This window comes from Crinia signifera, chromosome 1 (genome assembly GCF_055691185.1).
Source record: "Crinia signifera chromosome 1, ASM5569118v1, whole genome shotgun sequence".
In the NCBI taxonomy this organism is placed as follows: Eukaryota; Metazoa; Chordata; class Amphibia; order Anura; family Myobatrachidae; genus Crinia; species Crinia signifera.
The window spans coordinates 452,776,801-452,799,262 of record NC_139217.1 but is presented as its reverse complement, the minus strand read 5'-3'; the positions used below and the strand labels follow the sequence as shown (position 1 = coordinate 452,799,262).

At 47.0% G+C, this 22,462-nt stretch overlaps 1 protein-coding gene across 2 annotated transcripts; it reads left to right on the top strand.

The window, feature by feature from the left end:
- The first annotated feature begins 14 nt into the window (after positions 1-14).
- Positions 15-21,993, top strand: DNAJC21 (DnaJ heat shock protein family (Hsp40) member C21). 2 transcript variants are annotated; one of them, XM_083154971.1, is made up of 14 exons: positions 15-246; positions 1,863-1,956; positions 2,273-2,396; positions 4,358-4,480; positions 6,779-7,083; positions 8,202-8,344; positions 10,079-10,157; positions 10,889-11,065; positions 17,667-17,712; positions 17,977-18,083; positions 18,194-18,254; positions 19,555-19,712; positions 21,555-21,636; positions 21,819-21,993. In XM_083154971.1, the coding sequence occupies exons 1-14, from the start codon at positions 150-152 to the stop codon at positions 21,981-21,983; spliced, it is 1,761 nt and encodes a 586-aa protein (XP_083011097.1). In that variant the 5' UTR covers positions 15-149; the 3' UTR covers positions 21,984-21,993. The 2 variants fall into 2 exon arrangements, with proteins under 2 accessions (XP_083011097.1, XP_083011100.1); XM_083154974.1 differs by having other exon boundaries at positions 16-246; positions 17,980-18,083.
- The last annotated feature ends 469 nt before the right edge of the window (positions 21,994-22,462 follow it).

Here is a 22,462-nt window from a genome sequence, read left to right as displayed (position 1 = left end):
GGTGGTTGCCCTGGTAGCAATGAGTCAGAGGGGGAGGGCGGGGTCTGTCTGGCTCCAGTTCCGGGTTGGCAGCGCACGTGTGCCGGTACGGGGCGGGGCTGCCGGCCGGTGTGTGACAGGGAGCGAGGAAGAGAGCAGCAGCCGCCGCGATGCAGTGTCACTATGAGGTGCTCGGGCTGCGCCGGGACTGCACGGATGATGACCTAAAGAAAGCCTACAGGAAGCTAGCCCTGCGCTGGCATCCGGGTAAGTGCCTTCTACTGGCTGAGGGGCATAAACCCCTCCCCCTCCTTACCCTCTCTCCAACCCAGATAACCCTCCCCCTTACCCCTGGGGAAAGTTATTACCTCCCATTCCTCTCCTGCCATTATACCTGGGGAATGTCAGGGGGCATGGCTTCTTACCATCCCAGCCTCCCACCCCCTCCTCCTGCCCTTACCCATGGGGAATGGCAGGGGGAATAACCTCTCACCCCTCCTCCTGCCCTTACCCGTGGGGTGTGTCAGGGGGCATAACCTCTCACCCCTCCTCCTGCCCTTACCCGTGAGGTATGTCAGGGGGCATAGCCTCCCAACCCCCTCCTCCTGCCCTTACCCCTGGGGAATGTCAGGGGGCATAACCTCCCATCCCCCTCCTCCTGCCCTTACCCCTGGGCAATGTCAGGGGGCATAACCTCCCATACCCCTCCTCCTGCCCTTACCCCTGGGCAATGTCAGGGGGCATAACCTCCCATACCCCTCCTCCTGCCCTTACCCCTGGGCAATGTCAGGGGGCATAACCTCCCATCCCCCTCCTCCTGCCCTTACCCCTGGGGAATGTCAGGGGGCATAACCTCCCATCCCCCTCCTCCTGCCCTTACCCCTGGGGAATGTCAGGGGGCATAACCTCCCCTAGCCTCCAAACTTTCAAGCGGTCCCTGAAAACTCACCTCACCCGTGGGGAATATCAGGGGGCATAGCCTCCCATCCCCCTCCTCCTGCCCTTACCCCTGGGGAATATCAGGGGGCATAGCCTCCCATCCCCCTCCTCCTGCCCTTACCCCTGGGGAATATCAGGGGGCATAGCCTCCCATCCCCCTCCTCCTGCCCTTACCCCTGGGGAATACCAGGGGGCATAGCCTCCCATCCCCCTCCTCCTGCCCTTTCCCCTGGGGAATGTCAGGGTACATAACCTCCCATCCCCCTCCTCCTGCCCTTACCCCTGGGGAATACCAGGGGGCATAGCCTCCCATCCCCCTCCTCCTGCCCTTTCCCCTGGGGAATGTCAGGGTACATAACCTCCCATCCCCCTCCTCCTGCCCTTTCCCCTGGGGAATGTCAGGGTACATAACCTCCCATCCCCCTCCTCCTGCCCTTACCCCTGGGGAATACCAGGGGGCATAGCCTCCCATCCCCCTCCTCCTGCCCTTACCCCTGGGGAATGTCAGGGTACATAACCTCCCATCCCCCTCCTCCTGCATCAACCCCTGGAGAAAGTCAGGAATTGCCTCTATTGCTCTTGCCCTTACCGCTGCTGAATGTCTAGAAAGGTCATATGTAGCAGTTACGTTATTTTTGTTGATCTCTGGCGTACACATGTGCTATTCACATGTTCAGGTAGAGTACAGCATGGAAGGTTATACTACACACCTCTGTTTTCATATCAAAAATTTGCTCAGTGTTAAATAATGTAATTCAGAGAACCATGATATCTGCATGAGCACGTTCCCCAAATATTACACCTTGAGAGCCTATTATACACATTTATTAAAAGAGAAAAAACAAACTTGCAATACCATCTATAACATATGGTGGCGCTGTCCATTATTATCCCTTTTGGTGCGTGTATTTCGCTTATCTGTATGCCGTATTTTCATGTTACAGACAAAAATTTGGATACTGCAGATGAAGCTGCGGAACAGTTTAAATTGATTCAGGCAGCCTACGATGTCATCAGCGATCCCCAAGAAAGAGCTTGGTGAGTGATCCCTTTCACGGCTGTGCGGTCAGGCCAGGGCCCTGCTAAATGGGCAGGGCGTGTTTTGCTCTTTAAAAATTGAGCAGGGTGCAGCGCCGTGCTTAAGTAGCCTACAGTGAACAATAGTATGCAGTGGACAATTTTTAATATTTTTTTATTATTAAATATTATTTTTTGTAAGAGAAGACAACTGATCTTCTTAAACTTGAATGTTGAAATTTTACTTTTGTCCTCTGCATTTATTTGGATTATCAGATGAAAATCATTCAATATTTTATGGGTTCACGCATTTTTTACCGGCTGTTTTGTTCCTCAGGTACGATAACCACAGGGATGCCTTATTAAAAGGAGGTGTAGATGGAGAGTACCAGGATGACAGTCTCGACCTAGTCCAATATTTCACGGTCACCTGTTACTCTGGATATGGCGACGATGACAAGGTAACTGCTACCGGGGCCTTGGTATAGGCACGAAATGGAATGTAACGTTATATATTTTAGTGGTAAAATGTCTCTGTTTTGAACATATAACCTCTATCTTATCTGTAGAGCTGGGTGCGCACAAAATGACTTTTTGAACAATTTGGCCGATTCCGATGGACTGGCTCTACAAAAAATTCTAATTGTCCAGTGTGCATGCATTATGTCACAGACTATACGCTCTCCCATGCGTCATGAGTGACATCCTCCATCGGCAATGCATTTAATACAAAGCACACCTGGTTTTGTATTGCATACATAATTGTGATGATGAGTCACATTATTAACGGGATTGCAGCATTTTAAATGTCTTTAGTTCTAGCTGTGCACAATCATAAGTACCAAATGGCCAAGACTGCATAGTATCCTTATAGTTCACATATACCTTGTAGGAGTGCTGCATGGCAAGTTGCCTTACAGTGTTCATGCTAGCAGGGTGCCAGCATGAACACTGAAATTGCTTAATACCTATTTCTGCAGCTGATAATTGGCTTTTGCCATTATCAGTGGTATTCAGCGAGTGCTCTCATCCCCTGTTCGCTGCCTATTGGCACACAGGGGACAGTAGATGCTAAGCATCTATAACAACGGATATTTTCCCCACTGCTACTTGTATTTTTACACACATACTTCTTAACCAATCTTTGTGGAGTCCCAACTTATGTCATACCCTTTATTATTGTGCGATTGTAGATCAGGGGTAGCCAACTCCAGTCCTCGAGAGCTACCAACAGTTCACGTTTTCCAGCTCACCTCCCAGGTACACAGGTGCAATCATTAGAGACTGACACATTTTAAAAGATCCACAGGTGGAGCTAAATACTTTTATGATCTCATAATTTGTGCCTTGCACTTTATCTTATTACATTTTGTATATTTGAAGAAGAAGAAGAATAAAGACTCTCTTTTTTGGGGGAGACTACAATCTAATAACTCCATCCTTTACTTTAAATCATTTTTACAATATCTATAAACCCCTCCCTCCTGTCTTCCCCACCTCCTCCCTTCCCATCTCTCTCCCAACTAACTACTCAAACTTCTTACTGAAGAGGAACAAAGTAAAACCGTTATTTTCTAAACAAATCTACGAACGGTTCTACGAATAAAAAATATTGGTCAAATATCTGTACCCACCATAATTAATGTGCACATACTATGGTACCCTCTGCTGCAGAATAATCAGAGCATGTTTGAAATGCCATACAGACTGAATTAACAATATCTTGTTTATAATATTTTCACTAGGGGATACTTACCCTTAAAACACTTGACTGGATTCTTTAAGCCATTTTTTTGAGACACCACCTTATTACTTGTTCAATCCATACCATATAAAGTACTAAAACTCTCTTTACTTGAGGATACTTCAACAAGGAATATGGAATAATATGCAAATTTGGAGACTGCCTCATTAAAATCTCAAACAAACAGAGATGAAATAATAAAAGTACATTTTTAATACACGCAATTATTTTCATCTCTACACTTTCTTTCTATTTCTACCTGTTATACTAGTATTGACTGTCATATTAGGGGTGTCTCCAGAGTGTTTTCGTTTGGCGTTTCCCCTCTGACTATCCACTCACTTTACAATTATCACAATTGAGATTACGTTTATTAATCTACAGACAAGAGTGCCCCAACAAAAGAGTCTTTCTTCTTCTTGAAATACCCCAATTACTCTCAAGGGTGCACCTCCACTATGAATAATCTGAGAAAATTAGTATTCTCCTATAGGATAACATTTGTGGACTGATATAATTTGTTTAGACCTAACCAAAACCCTTAACCCGTGCACTGGTCTACTCTCCCATTCCCCTTTCCCTTTGCATTTATTTGGTATATTTGTGCAGGTTGAGAGGATAATGTGTATTACAGATTGGTGATCGTGTGCTCAATTGGTTCATGTTTCTGTGTTTCAGGGATTCTATGCAGTTTACCGGCATGTCTTTGATCTGATTGTGAAAGAAGAACTGGAAAGTAAGATCAACAATGAGGAAGAGGAGTTCCCGACGTTTGGGAACTCCCAGAGTGACTACGATACGGTACAGTGTTCACTTCATATGTGGGTCTTACTGTCACCAGACATACACTACAGAATAAATGGAACCGGGTGCGTAAAGCCGGAGGTGCGGGAGTTCGTCCAAGAATAGCAGTATTTTTTAAAGCGGCAATAATTTACCAGGCAAACCCAACCTGGTTTTGCCTAGTAAATGATTGCCACTTTTAAAATATGGCTATTCTTAGCCAAACTCCCACACCTATGGCTTCTTGTACCCTGTTACCTTTACTTCATAGGCACGGGCTGTAATATGGAGCCCCTCTGCTGCTACAACACCCTCTTTGCTTGCCCACTGCTGCAGGGATTTACATCCTTTTAGCCACTAGGGCAGAGACTGGGAACCTTTGGCCCTCCGGCTGTTACTGAACTACACATCCCAGCGTGCCCTGCTACAGTTTTGCTGTTTGACCATGCTCACACAATTGCACGCCATGCTGGGAAGTGTAGTTCAACAACAGCCAGAGGGCCTAAGGTTCCCCATCCCTGCATTAGGGCATTCACAAGATCAGGCACTGATGTTTCGCTATAGACCTGGCTCGCTGTCATTTAATCCTAAGGATGTTCATTAGGGTTGTGATTTGGTCCATGAGCAGGACAGTCTACCGCACTTTCCTCCATTTTATGCTGAAGCGCCCTGAAGAATAAGCAGTCTCACCAGCCAAAGCTCAGGTTAAGAGATCGTGATCTTCAGGATAAAATTCAGTTGCTACTACTGTTAGCATCAGTGTTTAAACAACCTAAAGGAATTTAAATGCAGTTTATACCTTGGTGGGATTTCCAGTCTTTCATTTCTGTGGAGAGGAAACACATTGGTCACATCACACCAAAAACATGTACCTGCTCGTGTGTTGCTTACTGGTCTCACTAGATCGCTTCGAAAATGCCCCTACATCGCTCCATGTGTAGCATGCTGGATATTATTCGGACAGATAGCTCAGCACACAGCAGTGACTCATCGCTGTGTGCTGAAAGGTATTGATGAGCGTTCTGACTGATCTAGCATCACTCAGAACGCTCAGCACATGTATAGGACCCATAAGCGATCTAGTGAGATGGCTTAGCAGATGCCTCTAAATCGCCACGTGTGTAGGCCCCATGAGCCTCATTGTTTATTTAATATTTCACAGCTTAGTACTGATTAGGTGTTATATGTGTGTTTTGTATTGACCTTGGAGTTATTTACTTGTATTGAAAGTGTAGACAACTTACATTTGCTGCAGGATCATATATTCTTTATTGATCACAGGAGTCTATCAGTGATATCGCTACTTATTGTCAGGGCCGTTTCTAGACAATTTAGCTCCCAGGGCAAAGGAGGCTTAATATAAGGGCGTGGCTTAATATAAGGGCGTGGTCTAGCAGGAAAACAATGACCTTACATCTCACCTTTGAAACCTGCATGTCCAGACATTGGTTACCGCAGGAATTGTCATTGTACTCCCGCACTTTAGTTGGCGGGCTGAAGGCCACACCGTGATGACAATTACACATTGTCGCACACCGTGATGACAATTACACATTACGCCGCACACTGTGATGACAATTACACATTACGCCGCACACCATGATGACAATTACACATTATGGTGCCCGTTACACCCCACACTGTGATGGCAATTACACAATACTCTACACACCGTAATGCCTATTACACATTATGCCCCACACGCCGCTGCCGTACTACTCATGCCGTTTACTAATATGCCCCCCACAGTGCCACACATATGCCCCCCACAGTGCCACACATATGCCCCCCACAGTGCCACACATATGCTCCCACAGTGCCAGCAGCACAACTCACTGTCTCTCTGGGTCTCCCCCTCCAGTCCCCCCCGCTGCTGCATGCTGCTGCTACTTTCACTGTGTCCCTGAGCCGTCAGCCAATTATACCTTGCGGGCTGGCTCCTGATTGGCTGCCAGCCCGCGAGGTCCTCTGATTGGCTGCCAGCCCAATGACAGTGAGCGAGGGGAAGGAGACACGCGATGCGCTCCCCTCCCCTCCGGCTCACCTGTGCCTGTTCGTTGCGGACGGGGAGCGTGGAGGCGGTGGGGGGGGGGGGGGGACTTGGAGGCGGCGTTGTGGGGAGCTCAGCTGCCGGCTGAGGTGGACAAGCCGTGCGGCGCCCCGGGCTGCTGCACGGCTTGTTCGCCTGTAGAAACGGCCCTGCTTATTGTGTTGTGTTTTTGGTCACCATTACTCAGAATCTGGTTACTTTTTGTTCTCCTGCATACGTGTGTGTGGTGTTAGAGAAGTAAGACCGTAACATCTGTTTTCCTGCAGGTGGTGCACCTGTTCTATGCCTATTGGCAGAGCTTTTGTACAATGAAGAACTTTGCTTGGAAGGAAGAGTACGACACCCGGCAAGCCAGCAATCGCTGGGAGAAACGGGCCATGGAGAAGGAGAACAAGAAAACGCGAGATAAGGCACGGAAGGAGCGGAACGAACTGATCCGGGAGCTGGTGGCATTTGTCAGGAAAAGGGACAAGCGAGTCCAGGCCCATCGGAAACTGGTGGAAGAGCAGAATGCGGAGAAAGCCAAAAAGGTGGAGGAGCTGCGTAGACAGCAGAAGCTCGAAAACGCCAAGTAAGTTTTGTTGTGCAATGATGTCTTTCTATCATTACCAGATAATTATAAATTAATGGGGCTACTGTGACAGGATGGTCAACGAGTCAGAGCTGGATTGGTGGGTATAGGGTCATTCTCCGACAATAAGGGAGTCGGGACATCCTCAGTTTGTCTCTGGCAGGTCTGGTCCATATTTTGCAGCCTGCTGGGAATAACAGGTAATGAGCAGCTCCTGAGAGTGTAGCGTAAACCTCTGCTGGGAACAGAGAGACTGGTGAATGAGTCGGCCACGCTGGGGGTGGTGGGTAGTGCCAGGGTGCTGTGACCAGGAACATCCACTGATCTCGTGCATGTTGGCTGTGAGCCAGAGTTGTATACCTGCTGCTGTGACTGCTTCATATTGTACTGTAACCTGCTGTGATATAAGACCACACACTTGCTAGGGTATGGCTCATAGGATCGACTATCTAGGTCGACACGGTCAAGACTAGAAAAAGCAAACCCAAGCAAATTGTTGATATGAAAGGGTGCCAATGTCGGCATCTGAGCACGTAGACCCCCATTTAATGTGCCTCCTACACTCATGGTGGCTCGCTTTTCGTGCGCCATTCTTCGGGAAAGGTTACGACTTTACCGTTGCAATCATCCACGTGGACGCTAACGTTTTATAAAAACAAACATTCATTGGCATGTTCACTTTTGTGCTTGTGTCAACATTTTGTCTATGTATGTTGTGTTGACCTGCTGACCTATGACCTGTATCCCCCTTTGCTGTGCAGTGGCCTGCTTAGCTACAGTTAATAAACCCATAGTGTTGCTGTACTGCTGGATGTGGCTCTTCCCATGTTGTCACGCAACACATAAATATAATGTGATTAAGTGCAACTGACAGTACAATGCTTACTCATAGTGATACCTGTATAACCAGTATGATTGTGTTCATTAACATTCTCTCATGTCCTTTATTATCAATTTATAATGTAACTTGAAATCTTTTTATTTCTACTGAGTAAAGCCCAAGTTACTTGCCTGCCAATTGTTGTACATTCCCAGCCCACAGACCATTTAGGAAGTGTGTACTAGTGGTGTTTGAGTACCCCCTTATGGTGGTTATTTTTAATGCATGTTTTGTGCAGGCTGGCAGATATGTATAAGGAGCAGAGCTGGATGGCCATGTCCGAGTTAGAGAAAGAGCTGCAGCAGATGGAGGCTCAGTATGACAAGGAGTTTGGTGATGGGTCAGAAGATGATGAAGAGGAGACAGATGAACAGCAGAATGGTAATGGCTAATTACTAGTGCATTGCACAATTAAAGGTTTCTTGTTGCATGGGAAATTGTGCTCACCTTTCCTTTTCCTTCTGTCCCATAATTGTCTGCCCTTTAAAGAATTTTTATCCAGCACAAATTTCTTTGTCCCTCCCTACTCTTTAGGGAGAGATTTCCCTACAAACTACTAGTTATTAGTGTGTAACTGCCATCATGCAACCTTTGCTTTCATTGAGGTCTTTATATCCTCTAGACGTAGTTGGTTATTTCTCCCCCTCTGGTGCAAGAGTTGTGTCCAATGCAGTGTGCAAAGGGAATTCAAATATGCAATAGTGACCATTGCAGAATGAAACCGGATAAAACTCATGTGACTTGTAAGGTTGCAGGATGACCTGCAGTTTACAGATAGTAAATTAAAGTTGTGTAAAAATTCTTAGGATAAAGTATAGGCATCCATGAAATACTGGCAATTTTCTTTATTTTGGTTTTGCTTTTTTTAAATTTTGCAACTTCAAAACATCAGTCATACTAGCACTAGCCCATATCTCAGCGGTGCCTCCAAATTGCAGATTATTGCATATACGACTTGTACTGTTCATAGAGATCATTCACACTGGTATTGTCCTGCTAAGTTGTTGTTGCCTCCGTTTGCTGGACTGACTTATTTCCACTTATACACTTGGCATTAGCAGTTCACACATTCCCTATGTATCAGATGCTCATTATAGGACTACTCAGTATACTATATAATGAATTGATGGGTACTTGTTTCCTAGCACGGCCACAACGATTTAGATCGTTGTGGTCGTAAGATAAAAAATCGGATCGATCGCATCGCATGCGATTTGGTCGCATACGATGCGACCGATCCGATCGACCGATTTTTCACCCGATTTTTTTTTTTTTTTTTACCCGATTTTTTTCAATTGCCCCCCCAAATGTTACTAAGTGGGCTAGACCCCACGATAGACGTCAACCCGAAGCGTGGCGAGCGCAGCGAGCCCGCGAGGGGCGGCGGTGCGCGTCCTCCGACCTTTTCATTCCCCTACTATCCACGTCGGCGTGGAGTTGAGAATATATAGTGTGGCGAGCGCAGCGAGCCACCGAGCCCGAAGCGTAGCGAGCCCCGCGAGGGGACGCGTATAACTTCACAGGTATACGCGTCCCCTCGCGGGGCTCGCTGCGCTCGCCACGCTTCGGGCTCGGTGGCTCGCTGCGCTCGCCACACTATATATTCTCAACTCCACGCCGACGTGGATAGTAGGGGAATGAAAAGGTCGGAGGACGCGTACCGCTGCCCCTCGCGGGCTCGCTGCGCTCGCCACGCTTCGGGTTGACGTCTATCGTGGGGTCATGGCGGGCACATAAAAAATGTGAAATGGGTCATATTGGCCCATTTCACCTTTTTTATCATTTTTCCCTATGTAAGATGGACTTAATCAAGTCCATCTAATCTTGTGCCATTATAATGGCACAAGACCAACGCGATCCTCCCGATTTCAATGTTAAAAGATTTTTTAACATTGAAGTCTATGTAAAAATCGGGTGAATCGGTCGGTCGCATCGCGGCCGATTTTAATTGGTCGCGACCGACCGATTGACCCGATTTTTGTCATTCAAAGTGAAAAAATTGTAAAAAATCGGCCACATCGTGAGGATCGTGTCCCTTAATTAAGAGCCACGATCACTCACGATTGTGGCCGTTCTAGGAAACAAGTACCAATTGATGTTCTTTGAATACAACAGGAAGAGCCAGTGATGAAGAAGAATTTTACGATGACCTTTATTGCCCTGCCTGTGACAAAGTGATGAAGACTGATAAAGCGTGAGTGTGTTCATGCATGGGAAATGGGTGATGACAGGGCTCTGTGCATACTGGGAGCCCATTCCCCAATATTCTTGTCTGATGCTAAAATGTATGGAATATATAACACCCGATCTATTGCTTCTGTGATCACATCCGGGTTCTCTAGTTGTATAAGGACATATGTTTTTACAGATCAGAAAATAAAATGTGTTTGTATTATGTGCAGGTTTTAATTGGTGTTCAGCATGTTGGTAAATTGAAAAGGGGGGTAAAATAAAATTTATTTTCCGTTATCAAACTTTCATATAATGGTTTCAGGTATTTTATTTTTGGAAGTTAGTGCCTTCAATTTATTTTTTAGCTTGCTGCTGTAATAAATCTATTACTTACTATACATTTTATATTTATATAAGATTGGATCAGGGATGTATGCTGTTCAGTACAAATTATGGCATCACCAGCTTCTGCATATGATCCAATGTGTTAGAGCATGTCCGTATCACACTGACCTATAAACTCATGTTCCAATGTGTCTCTGCCCCTGTTTTTTTGGATGTATTTTTATATATATATTTATGTACTGTACGTTAAGGGAAAATTGCGACCCTTCTGGTATCATATTCCCAGGTTTTTATTTATAGGCTGTAATGAATTTATCATGTTGTATGGTGCTTGTGCTCCGGTACTTACATTGCAGGGTATATGAGTTTGGCTTAATTGCTGAGGACTGTTTTACTGTCCTGAACTAGAATGAAGAACCATGAGAAGTCCAAAAAGCACAGAGAAATGGTGGCTCTCCTGCGGCAGCAGCTGGAGGCTGAAGAAGAAGAGTCCAATGCTTCTGTAGCAGAGGAGAATGGTGTCCTGGCGGCAGACGAGAACATGGTCTCTGAAGAGGAGGAACCCGAGGAGACCCCAAAACAAAAGTAACTAAAGATATGTGATCTATTCTGCAGTCTTTCATTTTTATATTCTTTAATAACTCTCTTCTCCTCGGGTTTTGCTGCTGGGTTCAGTTTTATTTCCATTTTTACAATAGACCTTAACGGTGTTAGCGATGTGCCATAACATTAAAAAAACTACTGCTGTAACCAGATATTATCTGCTCATGCCTCTTGATAATTTACCACTAGAGGCGCTGTTTGCCCCAGTGGAGCTTACAATCTATATTCCCTACCACATGTACACACATACAGACATTCTAGGGTTCATTTTTGTTGGAAGCCAAATAACCTACCTGTATATTTCTCCTTCATCCACTAGGTGGCACTGGAGATCTACAGTGGGGAATAGAGGGCGACCACTAGGAGCTTGGGCACTATAATAATTATAACAGTGTGGCTAGCTCCTCCCCTCTACCTCCCCCTGCCTGACAGTCTTAGAATGTGCCCGGGGAGCTGGGTGCAACGTTTTGCCCTCTAAGGGCAAATAGACATTTTTATTATTTTTTTATTATTTTATTATGATTTTACATTTGAGGACAGACAGGCAGCTTCTGCCGACTGCCTGTCTGCGTCGCGGGAGCTGCCGGAGGGGACCCCTGCGCCACTGCTTGCGGTCTGCGCGGGGTCCCCGGCTCCTGGGACCGCTGTCCCAGAGTGACTGGACGCCGCTGCGTGCGGCCGCGCCTCAGTCCGCACAGCCTCACCGCCGCCGGCCAGCAGGCAGGGTGAGTATATCCCGGCTCCCCGCTAGCAGGGGAGTCGGGTTTAACGGGCGGTGTTGACAGCGCGTCTTTTTCTAAAAAGCGCGCCATAGCGGTGGGCGGAGCCTAGCGCGCGGGACGAGTTCCCAGGGTCCCCTGCGTACCTCACTGCCGGCGCCATTACAGCTCCGGAGCTCTCCCCTGCCGCGTCCTGCCTCAGGGAGGCTGCATCAACCACCGCTGACCTCTATTCACCCCTGGGTCTGTGAGTAACACAGTGGGGAGATAGAGGTCTTTGCTAGAGAGCAAAGGCTGTGCTCAAATTATAGTCAGAGCCCTGCAGCGTTTTAACGCTGAGGGAAGTGCTGACTTGTGGGTGCTCCCTCTCTCTCTCTCCACTTGCACTTGCTTCTAACTACTTTTAACTTTAACTGTAGTGTGTGTGATGGCTGGGGGTTCTTCAAAAAAGCTGGCATGTAGAAAATGTCAAGCAAAATTCACCCCACTGGTGGAGGGAGCTGTACTGTGTGCAGAATGCACAGACACTCCAGTAACACCCCAGCAAGAGGTCCCTGTTTGGGCTTCTCAATTAACACAAGTGATTTCGCATTTATCTGCTGAATTGTCAGCTTCTCATAGAGATAGAGAGACTGCTAGGTCTCAACAGGCCGAATTAACTTCGGCGGTGGAATCATTAACCAGGGCCCTTATCCCTAGGGATGCGGATCCTATAGCTCCGCCCATTTTGTCTAATGAGAGCCGCCTGCTCACGGATAGATTGGATGCATATGGGTCGGATGATGATGACATGCCTGCTCTGGAGGAGGGACAGTATCCTGACACTGACCCTATTGATATGTTACAAGTACCAGCCCCTGAGCCGGTTTCACAGGGATTAGAAGACCTTATTGCTAAGGTTAAGTCTACCTTAAAAGTAGACGACGAGGCTGCTCTTCCAGATCGCCCTCAAATATTTGGTAAGCGTCGCAGACAGGCGGCTGCCTTCCCAGTGTCTGAGGAATTAGACCAACATTTGAAGGATGCTTGGCTTCATCCAGATAGACGTTTTAAGGCCTCCAACAAATTCTTAACTGCATACCCTTTTCCTGCAGACAGTAGAAAATTATGCGAGACTCCACCTTCAGTGGACCCATCGGTCTCCTGTCTCTCTAAGAAGACAGTCCTGCCTATCCCGGGAACATCCTCGTTGAAGGAGACTTCTGACAAGAAGCTGGAAGCCACCCTTAAGAACATCTACACGGCTGCGGGTTTGGTTCAACGTCCTGCACAAGTGGGATGCTGGGTGAACAAAGCGATGGAGGCCTGGGCAACCCAGATTTATGAGAATCTCGGTAACGATCCAGCGGCAGGTGAGTTAGTGGCTTTAGCGGACCACATAAAAGAAGCCGCTGCTTACCTTGTAGAGGCTTCTACAGATGTGTGTATATTGGCATCCCGCATCTCTGCTCTGTCCATTTCGGCTCGCAGAGCCCTCTGGCTACGCCAATGGCAGGCAGATGCGGAATCTAAAAGAGCAGTGGAGGCTCTGCCCTTTCAGGGGGAGTGTTTGTTTGGGCCGGAGCTAGACAAGATGATTTCCCAGGCCACGGGAGGGAAATCATCTTTCTTACCTTCGGCAGCCCCTCCTCCTCCTCCTAGGAGGCCCTTTCAGGGACCGTCCTTTCGATCCTTTCGCCCTACGGCAAGATTCCGGGGGCGTGCAAGAGTTGGCCTTTCTGGTGGCAGAGGATACAGAGGTCGGGGAAGAGGTGTCGCTTCCACAGCACACCAGGACGCCAAACCGGCCCCAAAACCCTCTTCATGACACACCTCAGCCCCACTTAGGGGACACCAGGGTGGGGGCGCGGCTGCGCCTCTATCATCAGGTCTGGTGTCTCTCCAGTCAGGATGCTTGGGTCACAGAATCTGTGACCTACGGATGCAAGATAGATTTTCAAAAGAAGCCTCCAAACCGTTTTTTCACAACCGGTTTGGCAGCTTCTCTCGACAAAGGTGCAGCCCTTTTGCAGGCAGTTCAAAAGCTCTGTCGGATGGGAGTAATTATCCCGGTTCCCTTGGAACAAAGAACACAGGGCTTTTATTCTGCCCTTTTCCTCGTGCCGAAGCCAGACGGCTCCACACGACCCATTCTGAACCTAAAACATCTCAACCCCTACCTGAGAGTGGTAAAGTTCAGAATGGAATCTTTACAATCAGTCATAGCAGGTTTGGAGCAGGAAGAGTTCTTGGTGTCTCTAGACATCAAGGACGCTTACCTGCACATACCAATTTGGCCGCCTCATCAGGCGTTTCTAAGATTCGCCATCAGAGACGACCACTTCCAATTTCAAGCGCTACCGTTCGGGCTGTCATCGGCACCCCGGATCTTCACAAAGATCATGGCCGTTATGATGCAGCTCCTCAGATCCCATGGGATCACGGTAGTGCCATATCTCGACGACCTTCTTCTGAAGGCGCCATCTGCAGAGATCCTTCTATCCAACATCAGTCGCACACAGGAGATACTGATACAGCACGGCTGGATGCTCAACTATCAAAAATCTCAACTCCAACCCTCACAGAGGTTACTGTTCCTAGGCATGATACTGGATACGGTACAACAGAAGATCTACTTACCAGAGGACAAGATTACTTCTCTTCAACTCTTGGTTCGGTCAGTGCTACAACACAGACAGGTCACAGTGTTTCTGTGCATCCGCCTGTTGGGCAAAATGGTAGCAACATTCGAAGCGGTCCAGTACGGTCGGTTCCGTTCAAGACCATTCCAGCTCTGCCTACTCCGTCAGTGGTCAGGTTCTCATCTCACACTTCATCGGAGAATCACTCTATCTCCTCGGGCGCGCCTCTCATTGACGTGGTGGCTCACCTCCCGAAATCTTCTTCAGGGGAAGCGATTCGGAATATGGGACTGGACGGTTCTCACCACGGATGCCAGTCTCCGCGGTTGGGGAGCAGTCGTGCTCGAACATCAATTCCAAGGTCTGTGGTCCCCACTGGAAGCCTTACTCCCGATAAACATTCTGGAACTCAGAGCAATATACAATGCTCTGCTGGAAGCCTCGGATCTTCTTCGGAGCAAAGCAGTCAGAGTACAATCCGACAATGCTACAGCAGTAGCATATGTAAACAAACAGGGAGGAACACGCAGTCACGCCGCAATGAAGGAGGTCAGCCGAATATTACTCTGGGCGCAGGATCACCTCCAAGCAATCTCAGCGGTATTCATCCCAGGAGTAGAGAACTGGGAAGCCGACTATCTCAGTCGACACGACATTCACCAGGGAGAATGGAAGCTTCATCAACAGGTCTTCCAGAGACTCATACATCGGTGGGGATGCCCTCAGATCGACCTGATGGCCTCCCGCAACAACCACCAGCTTCCGAGATATTGTGCACGGACGCGGGATCCAGCAGCGGAAGGGATAGATGCGCTGACGATGCCCTGGCGGTACCAGTTTGTTTACATCTTCCCGCCATTTCCAATGTTACCACGAATTCTGCAACGCATTCGCAGAGAATCAGTCACAGTGCTTCTAATAGCACCGGACTGGCCTCGCAGGTCGTGGTACACCACGCTCACAGCTCTACTAGTAGACGAACCATGGCCTCTACCGCTGCAGCACGACCTGCTGTCACAAGGTCCCTTCGTCCATCCGGACTTACAGCGGCTTCATTTGACGGCCTGGCTACTGAGAGGACAATCCTAAGAAGAGCTGGGATTCCTTCAGCAGTGATTCCTACTATGTTACGAGCTAGGAAGGAAGTCACCTCCATTCATTACCATCGCATATGGAGGGCGTACATTTCATGGTGTGAGAGTCGTAGCGTATCACCAAGATTTTTCAAATTGGCGCGTCTTCTACTCTTCCTCCAGGCGGGCCTTACTGCAGGTTTACGCCTGGGAACCCTGAAAGTCCAAGTCTCTGCTCTTTCCATTTATTTTCAGAGAAAATTAGCCCTGCTGCCACAGGTGCAAACTTTCTTTCAGGGAGTGTTGAGAATTCAACCTCCCTTCCGGACACCTACATCACCATGGGATCTCGATCTAGTCCTCTCGTTTCTACAGTCTCCGCTGTTTGAACCGTTAGAGGTAGTGGAATTAAAATACCTAACATGGAAGACAGTTCTTCTGCTGGCCTTAGCCTCAGCTAGGCGGGTTTCGGATTTGAGCGCATTATCATGTCGCCCACCATTCCTTGTTTTTCACGAAGACAGAGCAGAGTTACGGACAAAGGCGTCTTTCCTACCAAAAGTGGTGTCCTCGTTCCACATAAACCAGCCCATTGTGGTTCCTGCGTTTACAGAGGATTCCAGTGATTCTAAATACCTGGACGTGGTACGGGCCCTCAGAATCTACATTTCCAGAACAGCTTCTGTGAGAAAGACCGATTCTCTATTTGTACTTTATGACATCTCAAAAAGAGGTTGGCCTGCCTCCAAACAGGCTTTGGCCAGATGGATTCGCCTTACAATCAGACAGGCATATGTGACGGCATCACAAGCGCCTCCTTCGCCTATTACGGCACACTCCACACGCTCAGTAGGCCCTTCATGGGCGGCTGCCCGAGGGGTCTCGGTTCTGCAATTGTGTAGGGCCGCCACTTGGTCCGGACAAAGAACCTTTATCAAATTTTATAGATTTGATACTTTTGCGTCCCAAGCTTCACAGTTTGGCCGCGCAGTGTTGGAAGGATCTCAGCGCCGTCCCGCCCGTAATGGGAGCTCTGGGACGTCCCCACTGTAGATCTCCAGTGCCACCTAGTGGATGAAGGAGAAAAAGGGATTTGTGTACTTACTGTTAAATCCTTTTCTCCGATTCCACAGGTGGCACTGGACGCCCTCCCGGCGCTGCTCTTCCTTCAGTTCACATATACAGGACAGTTATTACAGGGTAATTCAGGTTGTTAGTGAAAACCCCTGGTCACTTCAGTTGTTTGGTGGACTCTGTTTGAAAGTAATTTCTATTTCTTCTGTCCTACAGTTTCTAGTGTGCATGTTTTACGTGTGATGGTTACCCTCCTCTCGGAAGTATGTTGCATCTTCCAGCCTCCTCCGGGCACAATTCTTTAGACTGCCAGGCAGGGGGAGGTAGAGGGGAGGAGCTAGCCACACTGTTATAATTATTATAGTGCCCAAGCTCCTAGTGGTCGCCCTCTATTCCCCACTGTAGATCTCCAGTGCCACCTGTGGAATCGGAGAAAAGGATTTAACAGTAAGTACACAAATCCCTTTTTTTGGATTGTGGGAGGAAACAAGAGTAAACCCATGCAAACATGGGGAGAATATATAAACTCTGCACAGTTAGGGCCATGGTGGGAATTGAAGTGTGAGGCAGTAATGCTAACCATTACACCATCCGTGATGCCCGTGACTTAATGAATGTTTTGTAAGCTGATACACCTATATAAAACCTATAGATAATTAGGGATTTGGAGCTTTTGAAGTCTTAGCAATTTTTTTTTAGAAGTACTATTTAGAAATATAAATATAATTTTACTTTAAGCCAGGAATGTTTTTTATTATTTTGTGTAGAGTTAAGTTGGCCGTACACTACTGTGACTTCTCGCAGCAGTGTATGGTCAGCTGATTCCACCACCTCCCCCTTCTTGAGCTGCTCGGGAACTTCTTGGGCAGCAGGATCGGTGCTTTGGCGTGTGATTTATTGACATGTGACCCCACTGCACGGGACCGTGCATCGGATCAGATGTGAAACAAATCCGATTTTGCCCTCTTTTCACCAGATTTCTTGACCCGATCAGTCAGAATCGGGTAAAAAGTGGCCAAATAGGACTAGTGTATGGCCAGCTCTAGTCTTAAAACAGTTATTCTTGTATTAAAAAGTGTTATTTTTCTTTATCCAGACTTAGTAAAAAGCAAAGAAAGAAAAAGCAGCAGAAGTCCACAAAGGTATGAACTAAGACGAGGTCTAATAAAATTTACAATGGAAAACGTAGGGACATTGTTATAATGTAAAATATGTACAGTAGTATTTAGCAATATGGATTTCCAGCAGTAAGCAACAACCGTTTTGGTAGGCCTTATACTGTGTCTGGTTCCACTCCCTATTCTGTGCCCTCTTGTAAAAACCCTGCAGCATTCTATGTGCATATAATTATGCAAAGACAATTGAAACATTATATAAGTGTGTTAATCACTTGTGTTTCTTGTCAGCAGACATCTGACGAGAGCGTTGTTGCACAGGACGATGTGGATGCATGTACACATCCCGCAGAGAACGACGCAGCCCCAAATCCATCTGAAACACCAGCGGAAGAAATGTAAGTTACTCCAGCTGGTCACTTCTGGCCGATCTGCTTACCCCTATCATTTGGAGGATAATGCACTTTACCGTTCTATTCAAAGTGTTTGCTGATATATTTCCTTGTAGAACAGAAAAACTGAAAGGAAGTAAAGGAAAAGACTTGAAGATGACAACCGCGGCAGAACAGGTATTTACAAAGTAGTGTTCAGGTTTAGTAACCTCTATCCCTCACCCTCATGTTATTTATAGGAGCATTATAAGTCGGGCGATCTGCACATGTGACACGATGGTTCTGCGATGGCGGTCCCATGAACAATTTGATGGGATTCGTGGGTACACGTTCCATAAAACTGAGCCCTCAACAATGAGCATTCTAGGGGGAATTCAGATCTTCCGCATGCCCCTGCTGGCCATCTGTAGTAATGCTCATCTAGTTCGTAGTTTTGGCGACCAAAGCCGGACGTTTAAATGTCCACACTGCGAATTAGACGCGATAAAGACTTATTTGTGTCTGATCAGTGCAACAATTGAATTGCTCTGATAGCATAGAGGGCCAGCAGTGGGTGTGCAGAACTGACCACATTACGTAGTAGACAGATAAAAATGGATGGCCTCACTGTTGTAGTAATCTGTGAATACAGGATACGAAGACAATTGAACGCCCAAACCAAAAGAGAGACCCGATTTAATAATGATTTAATACTAGCTGGCATAGGGAAGGTGTAGGGAAGACCTGGATCAGCTCCCTTTTCACCCAATGATGATGGAAAAATTATTAAGAACTATATTCTAAAAAAAAAAAGACCATCACCTACTGATGATTTTAAGCTTTTCTGTAAACCATAATGTAGTGTTATTACCCCAAGTTTATCCACAGCTGGGATCAATCACCTCTTCTCCCATCTTAATGGCCATGGCCATTGGTCATAAGGACCCCATACATTACAACGATCTGTCTGGCCCTGAAGCCTGATGAGATTTACCTTGAACTCCCCCCTGGACCTTCCCGGGAGTGATTCTATCCAATTTTGTACTGTGGTGCCTTTTTTTTTTGCATAATATAAATGTCGAGATAAATCGCATGAGATCTATCATCTGGTACAAATGTATACCATAATATATATCTGTTGGGCTGGATAAGGGGGCTAGAGGGACTGGAAACGTCAATCAAATATACTGCTATATATCACATATGATATATCGCATTAACTAAAAGCACTCCTTTTTCCATCCGATTCTGATAAATCAAGGGCGCAGTATGAGCGATCTAGGGGCTCCTATCCGGCACTCTTACAGGACCGCGCATTGGATTGGATCGGATGGAAAATGCATATATTTTGACACTTTACAAATGGTATATTGGCCCAAAAGGTCGTAATTGAATGAAATAGTGCATAGTCGTTGCAGTGTATGGGGTCCTGTAATCTCTTACCGGGTTTGGCAATAAGATGTTTTCATTTTATTAATTTTTTAATTCTTGTTGCCAGCCCTCTGATGGGAGCCTTGTGACAGAGAGCGAGCTGGAGGCCAGTCCATCTACTGAACCCACAGAGAAGGACACCTCTGTAAACAATACCACAGAGCAGCCGGTCACCGGTGTCCAAGATACCGAGAGCGCAGAACCGCCGGCTAATGAGGAGAAAACGTAAGTTGCTGCAGTTGGTTAATTGAAGCCGGCTTACTACTGGTCCTTATTTTGAGGTGGAGCGTGATCAAAGACTGGAGAGACAACGTCCTAACCAATCTTTAATTTTTTTTTTTTTTTAAACAATACATTTTTATTTGTATTTTTGTTTTCTTATGCAGCGAAAAAACAAAAACAGTTATACACTCGAGCAGGTAGTTCCATTACAAATAATTGTATCCTCAGATAAAACTAATGTAAGAACATTTGAAGGAAGAAATCAGATGATTAACAATAACATAAAATGTAATCAGCAGAGTCCAGGGATGGGCACCATATCTTGTGAAAGGTAGAGACGGAGTCACTTTGTAGGCAAGTGATGTATTCCATTGAAGCCACAAAGTTGATTCTGAAGTGGAGAGCTGTCCTAGACGGCACCTCGGAACATTTCCAATGTCTGGCACTCAGGGTTTTAGTGGCATTACAAATGCGGAAAATGAGCCTGTCCTGGAATTTACTGACGTTGGGGGTGCATTAATGCAACTGTGGCTGACGGTAAGAGGGCCGAGTAGTCGAGTTATCAGTGACCATACTGCAGCCCCGAAGGTTTGAATTATTGGGTATGCCCACCAAATGTGATAAAACGTGGCCACAGTTCATCCAGCATAGGTCAGACGACGAGGGAATCATGGCATGTAACCAAGATGGGACCAGGAACCAGCGTGTGTAAACCTTATAGCAGGGGTAGCCAACTCCAGTCCTCGGGAGCTACCAACAGTTCACGTTTTCCAGCTCACCTCCCAGGTACACAGGTGCACTCATTACTGACTGACACATTTGAAAAGATCCACAGGTGGATCTAAATACTTCACTTGTGATTCTGTGAGGAGACCTGGAAAACGTGAACTGTTGGTAGCTCTGGAGGACTGGAGTTGGCTACCCCTGGCTTATAGCATGTCTCTTAGCTACACTAATGGAAGCCTTGGCGGTTCTAGTTCGGATGACAGGCCAGTCCTCCTCAGCTATGGAGTTTGGAAGGTCCTTTTCCCATGCTGATTCGTATGGTTCTCGGTTTGTAGGGACAGAGACCAAAACGTTGTTATACAAGAAAGAAATATTGCCACGTCGGCCCACTGAGTGTGAACAAAGGCGATGGAATGGTGTCTGTGTGCGTGATCTGCCAGATGGGTATTGAGAAGTAACAAAACTTAGAATCTGCATAGACTGGAAATGTGTCATAACGGAGGCCAAGCTTGAAGACCGTAGTTGAGCAAAGGTGGAAGTGGCCGAATCGTCTTTAACATGTTTGAATCTAGTGATTTGCAGTTCACGCCAGGGCATGGCCAACATTTCTTCACAACCCGGGGGAAAAAGGGGGTGGTTCCATATAGGGGACATAGGTGAAGAATGTGGGGCTAGTCCAATCTGATTTTAACGTCATGATACAGGCTGTGTTTTTGAAAGAGGACAGCAACTGATTGCTTGGTATCTTATCACTCGACAAAGCTTTAGGCTGGTTTCACACACTCCGGCTCCTGCCGGACGGTGAAATCCCGCACGGCCAGGGAGCCGTGCCGCACACAGTACTTTATCATGGAGGGGATGGCCACAGCCCGGCAGCCGTCCCTTCCAGTGGTGGGATCCGGCTGCAGCGGTGCGGCCGGGCCGTGGCCGTCCCATGTGAATGGACACAATAGTGTCCATTCACAACTAATGTGTGCGGCACGGCTCCCTGGCCGTGTGGGATTTTATCGTCCGGCAGGAGCCGGAGTGTGTGAAACCGGCCTAACTCTCCCTCTGTCTGCCGTTCGGTTTCTCTTTGCTATATTTAAACAGTTGATGTAATGTTTTTTTTCCTTGTAGAGCAACAAAACTCAAGGGAAAGAAAGCAAAAGATATGAAGAAAGCCAGCAAGATGGCAGCAGCTCAGGAACCTGCGGAACAGGTAGTTACAAACCACATTCGGTATATTAACGTTTTCCTGTCCATCCTATGTCCTGCAGAGTTGGTGGAGGCCTGTTCCTCCCCTAGAGTACCAGGTTTGGGCTAGATCACAGCCTCTGGTACATGCAGCGCCCCTATCTTTATGTTTAACCATCGCAACACATCCACTTTGTTTCGTTCTAGAACCCTGACGCTCCGCTGTGCTGCAACACCTGCTCCTCTGTGTTTTCTACACGTAATAAACTGTTTAATCACCTGAAGACCACAGGACACGCACTAGCCGTTGGCAATCCCACCACAAGCACCACGTCCTCCAAATCCAAAAAAGACAAACGAAAAAATAAATGATTGTATTGTAGAGGAACTGAGTCCGCCGATCACTGCAGCCCTCACCCTTGTGTTACAGGATCAGTCCAGGACCACAGACTCCAAACTTGGCGCAGCAGAAATTACCAGCATTTTATCTTATGCACATGTCGGGGATGATTGCAGGAACCTTTTAAGGAAAGCGCTAGGATGGCAGACGAAGCCGTTCAACAATATTACCCGGATTATCTTCCGCCAGTTCTTAATTAATGTGTCTGAATTGTGTGGGCTCCTCCTGTCCTTCGTTATGTCATTCCTGATGTCCCATGTGCCTTGAGGAAAAGGGATGTCCCTGTTCTCTGTATTGCTGGCATCTATATACCCAATCCTGGTAACCAAGAATACCTTTGCATCGAAGTACAAGGGGTATGGATCAGAAGGTTGACACACAGAGTTATACATGGGCGTATCATGTTTTTTTTTGGGGGGGGGGGGGGGGGCATAAATGTAGATGGTAAAAA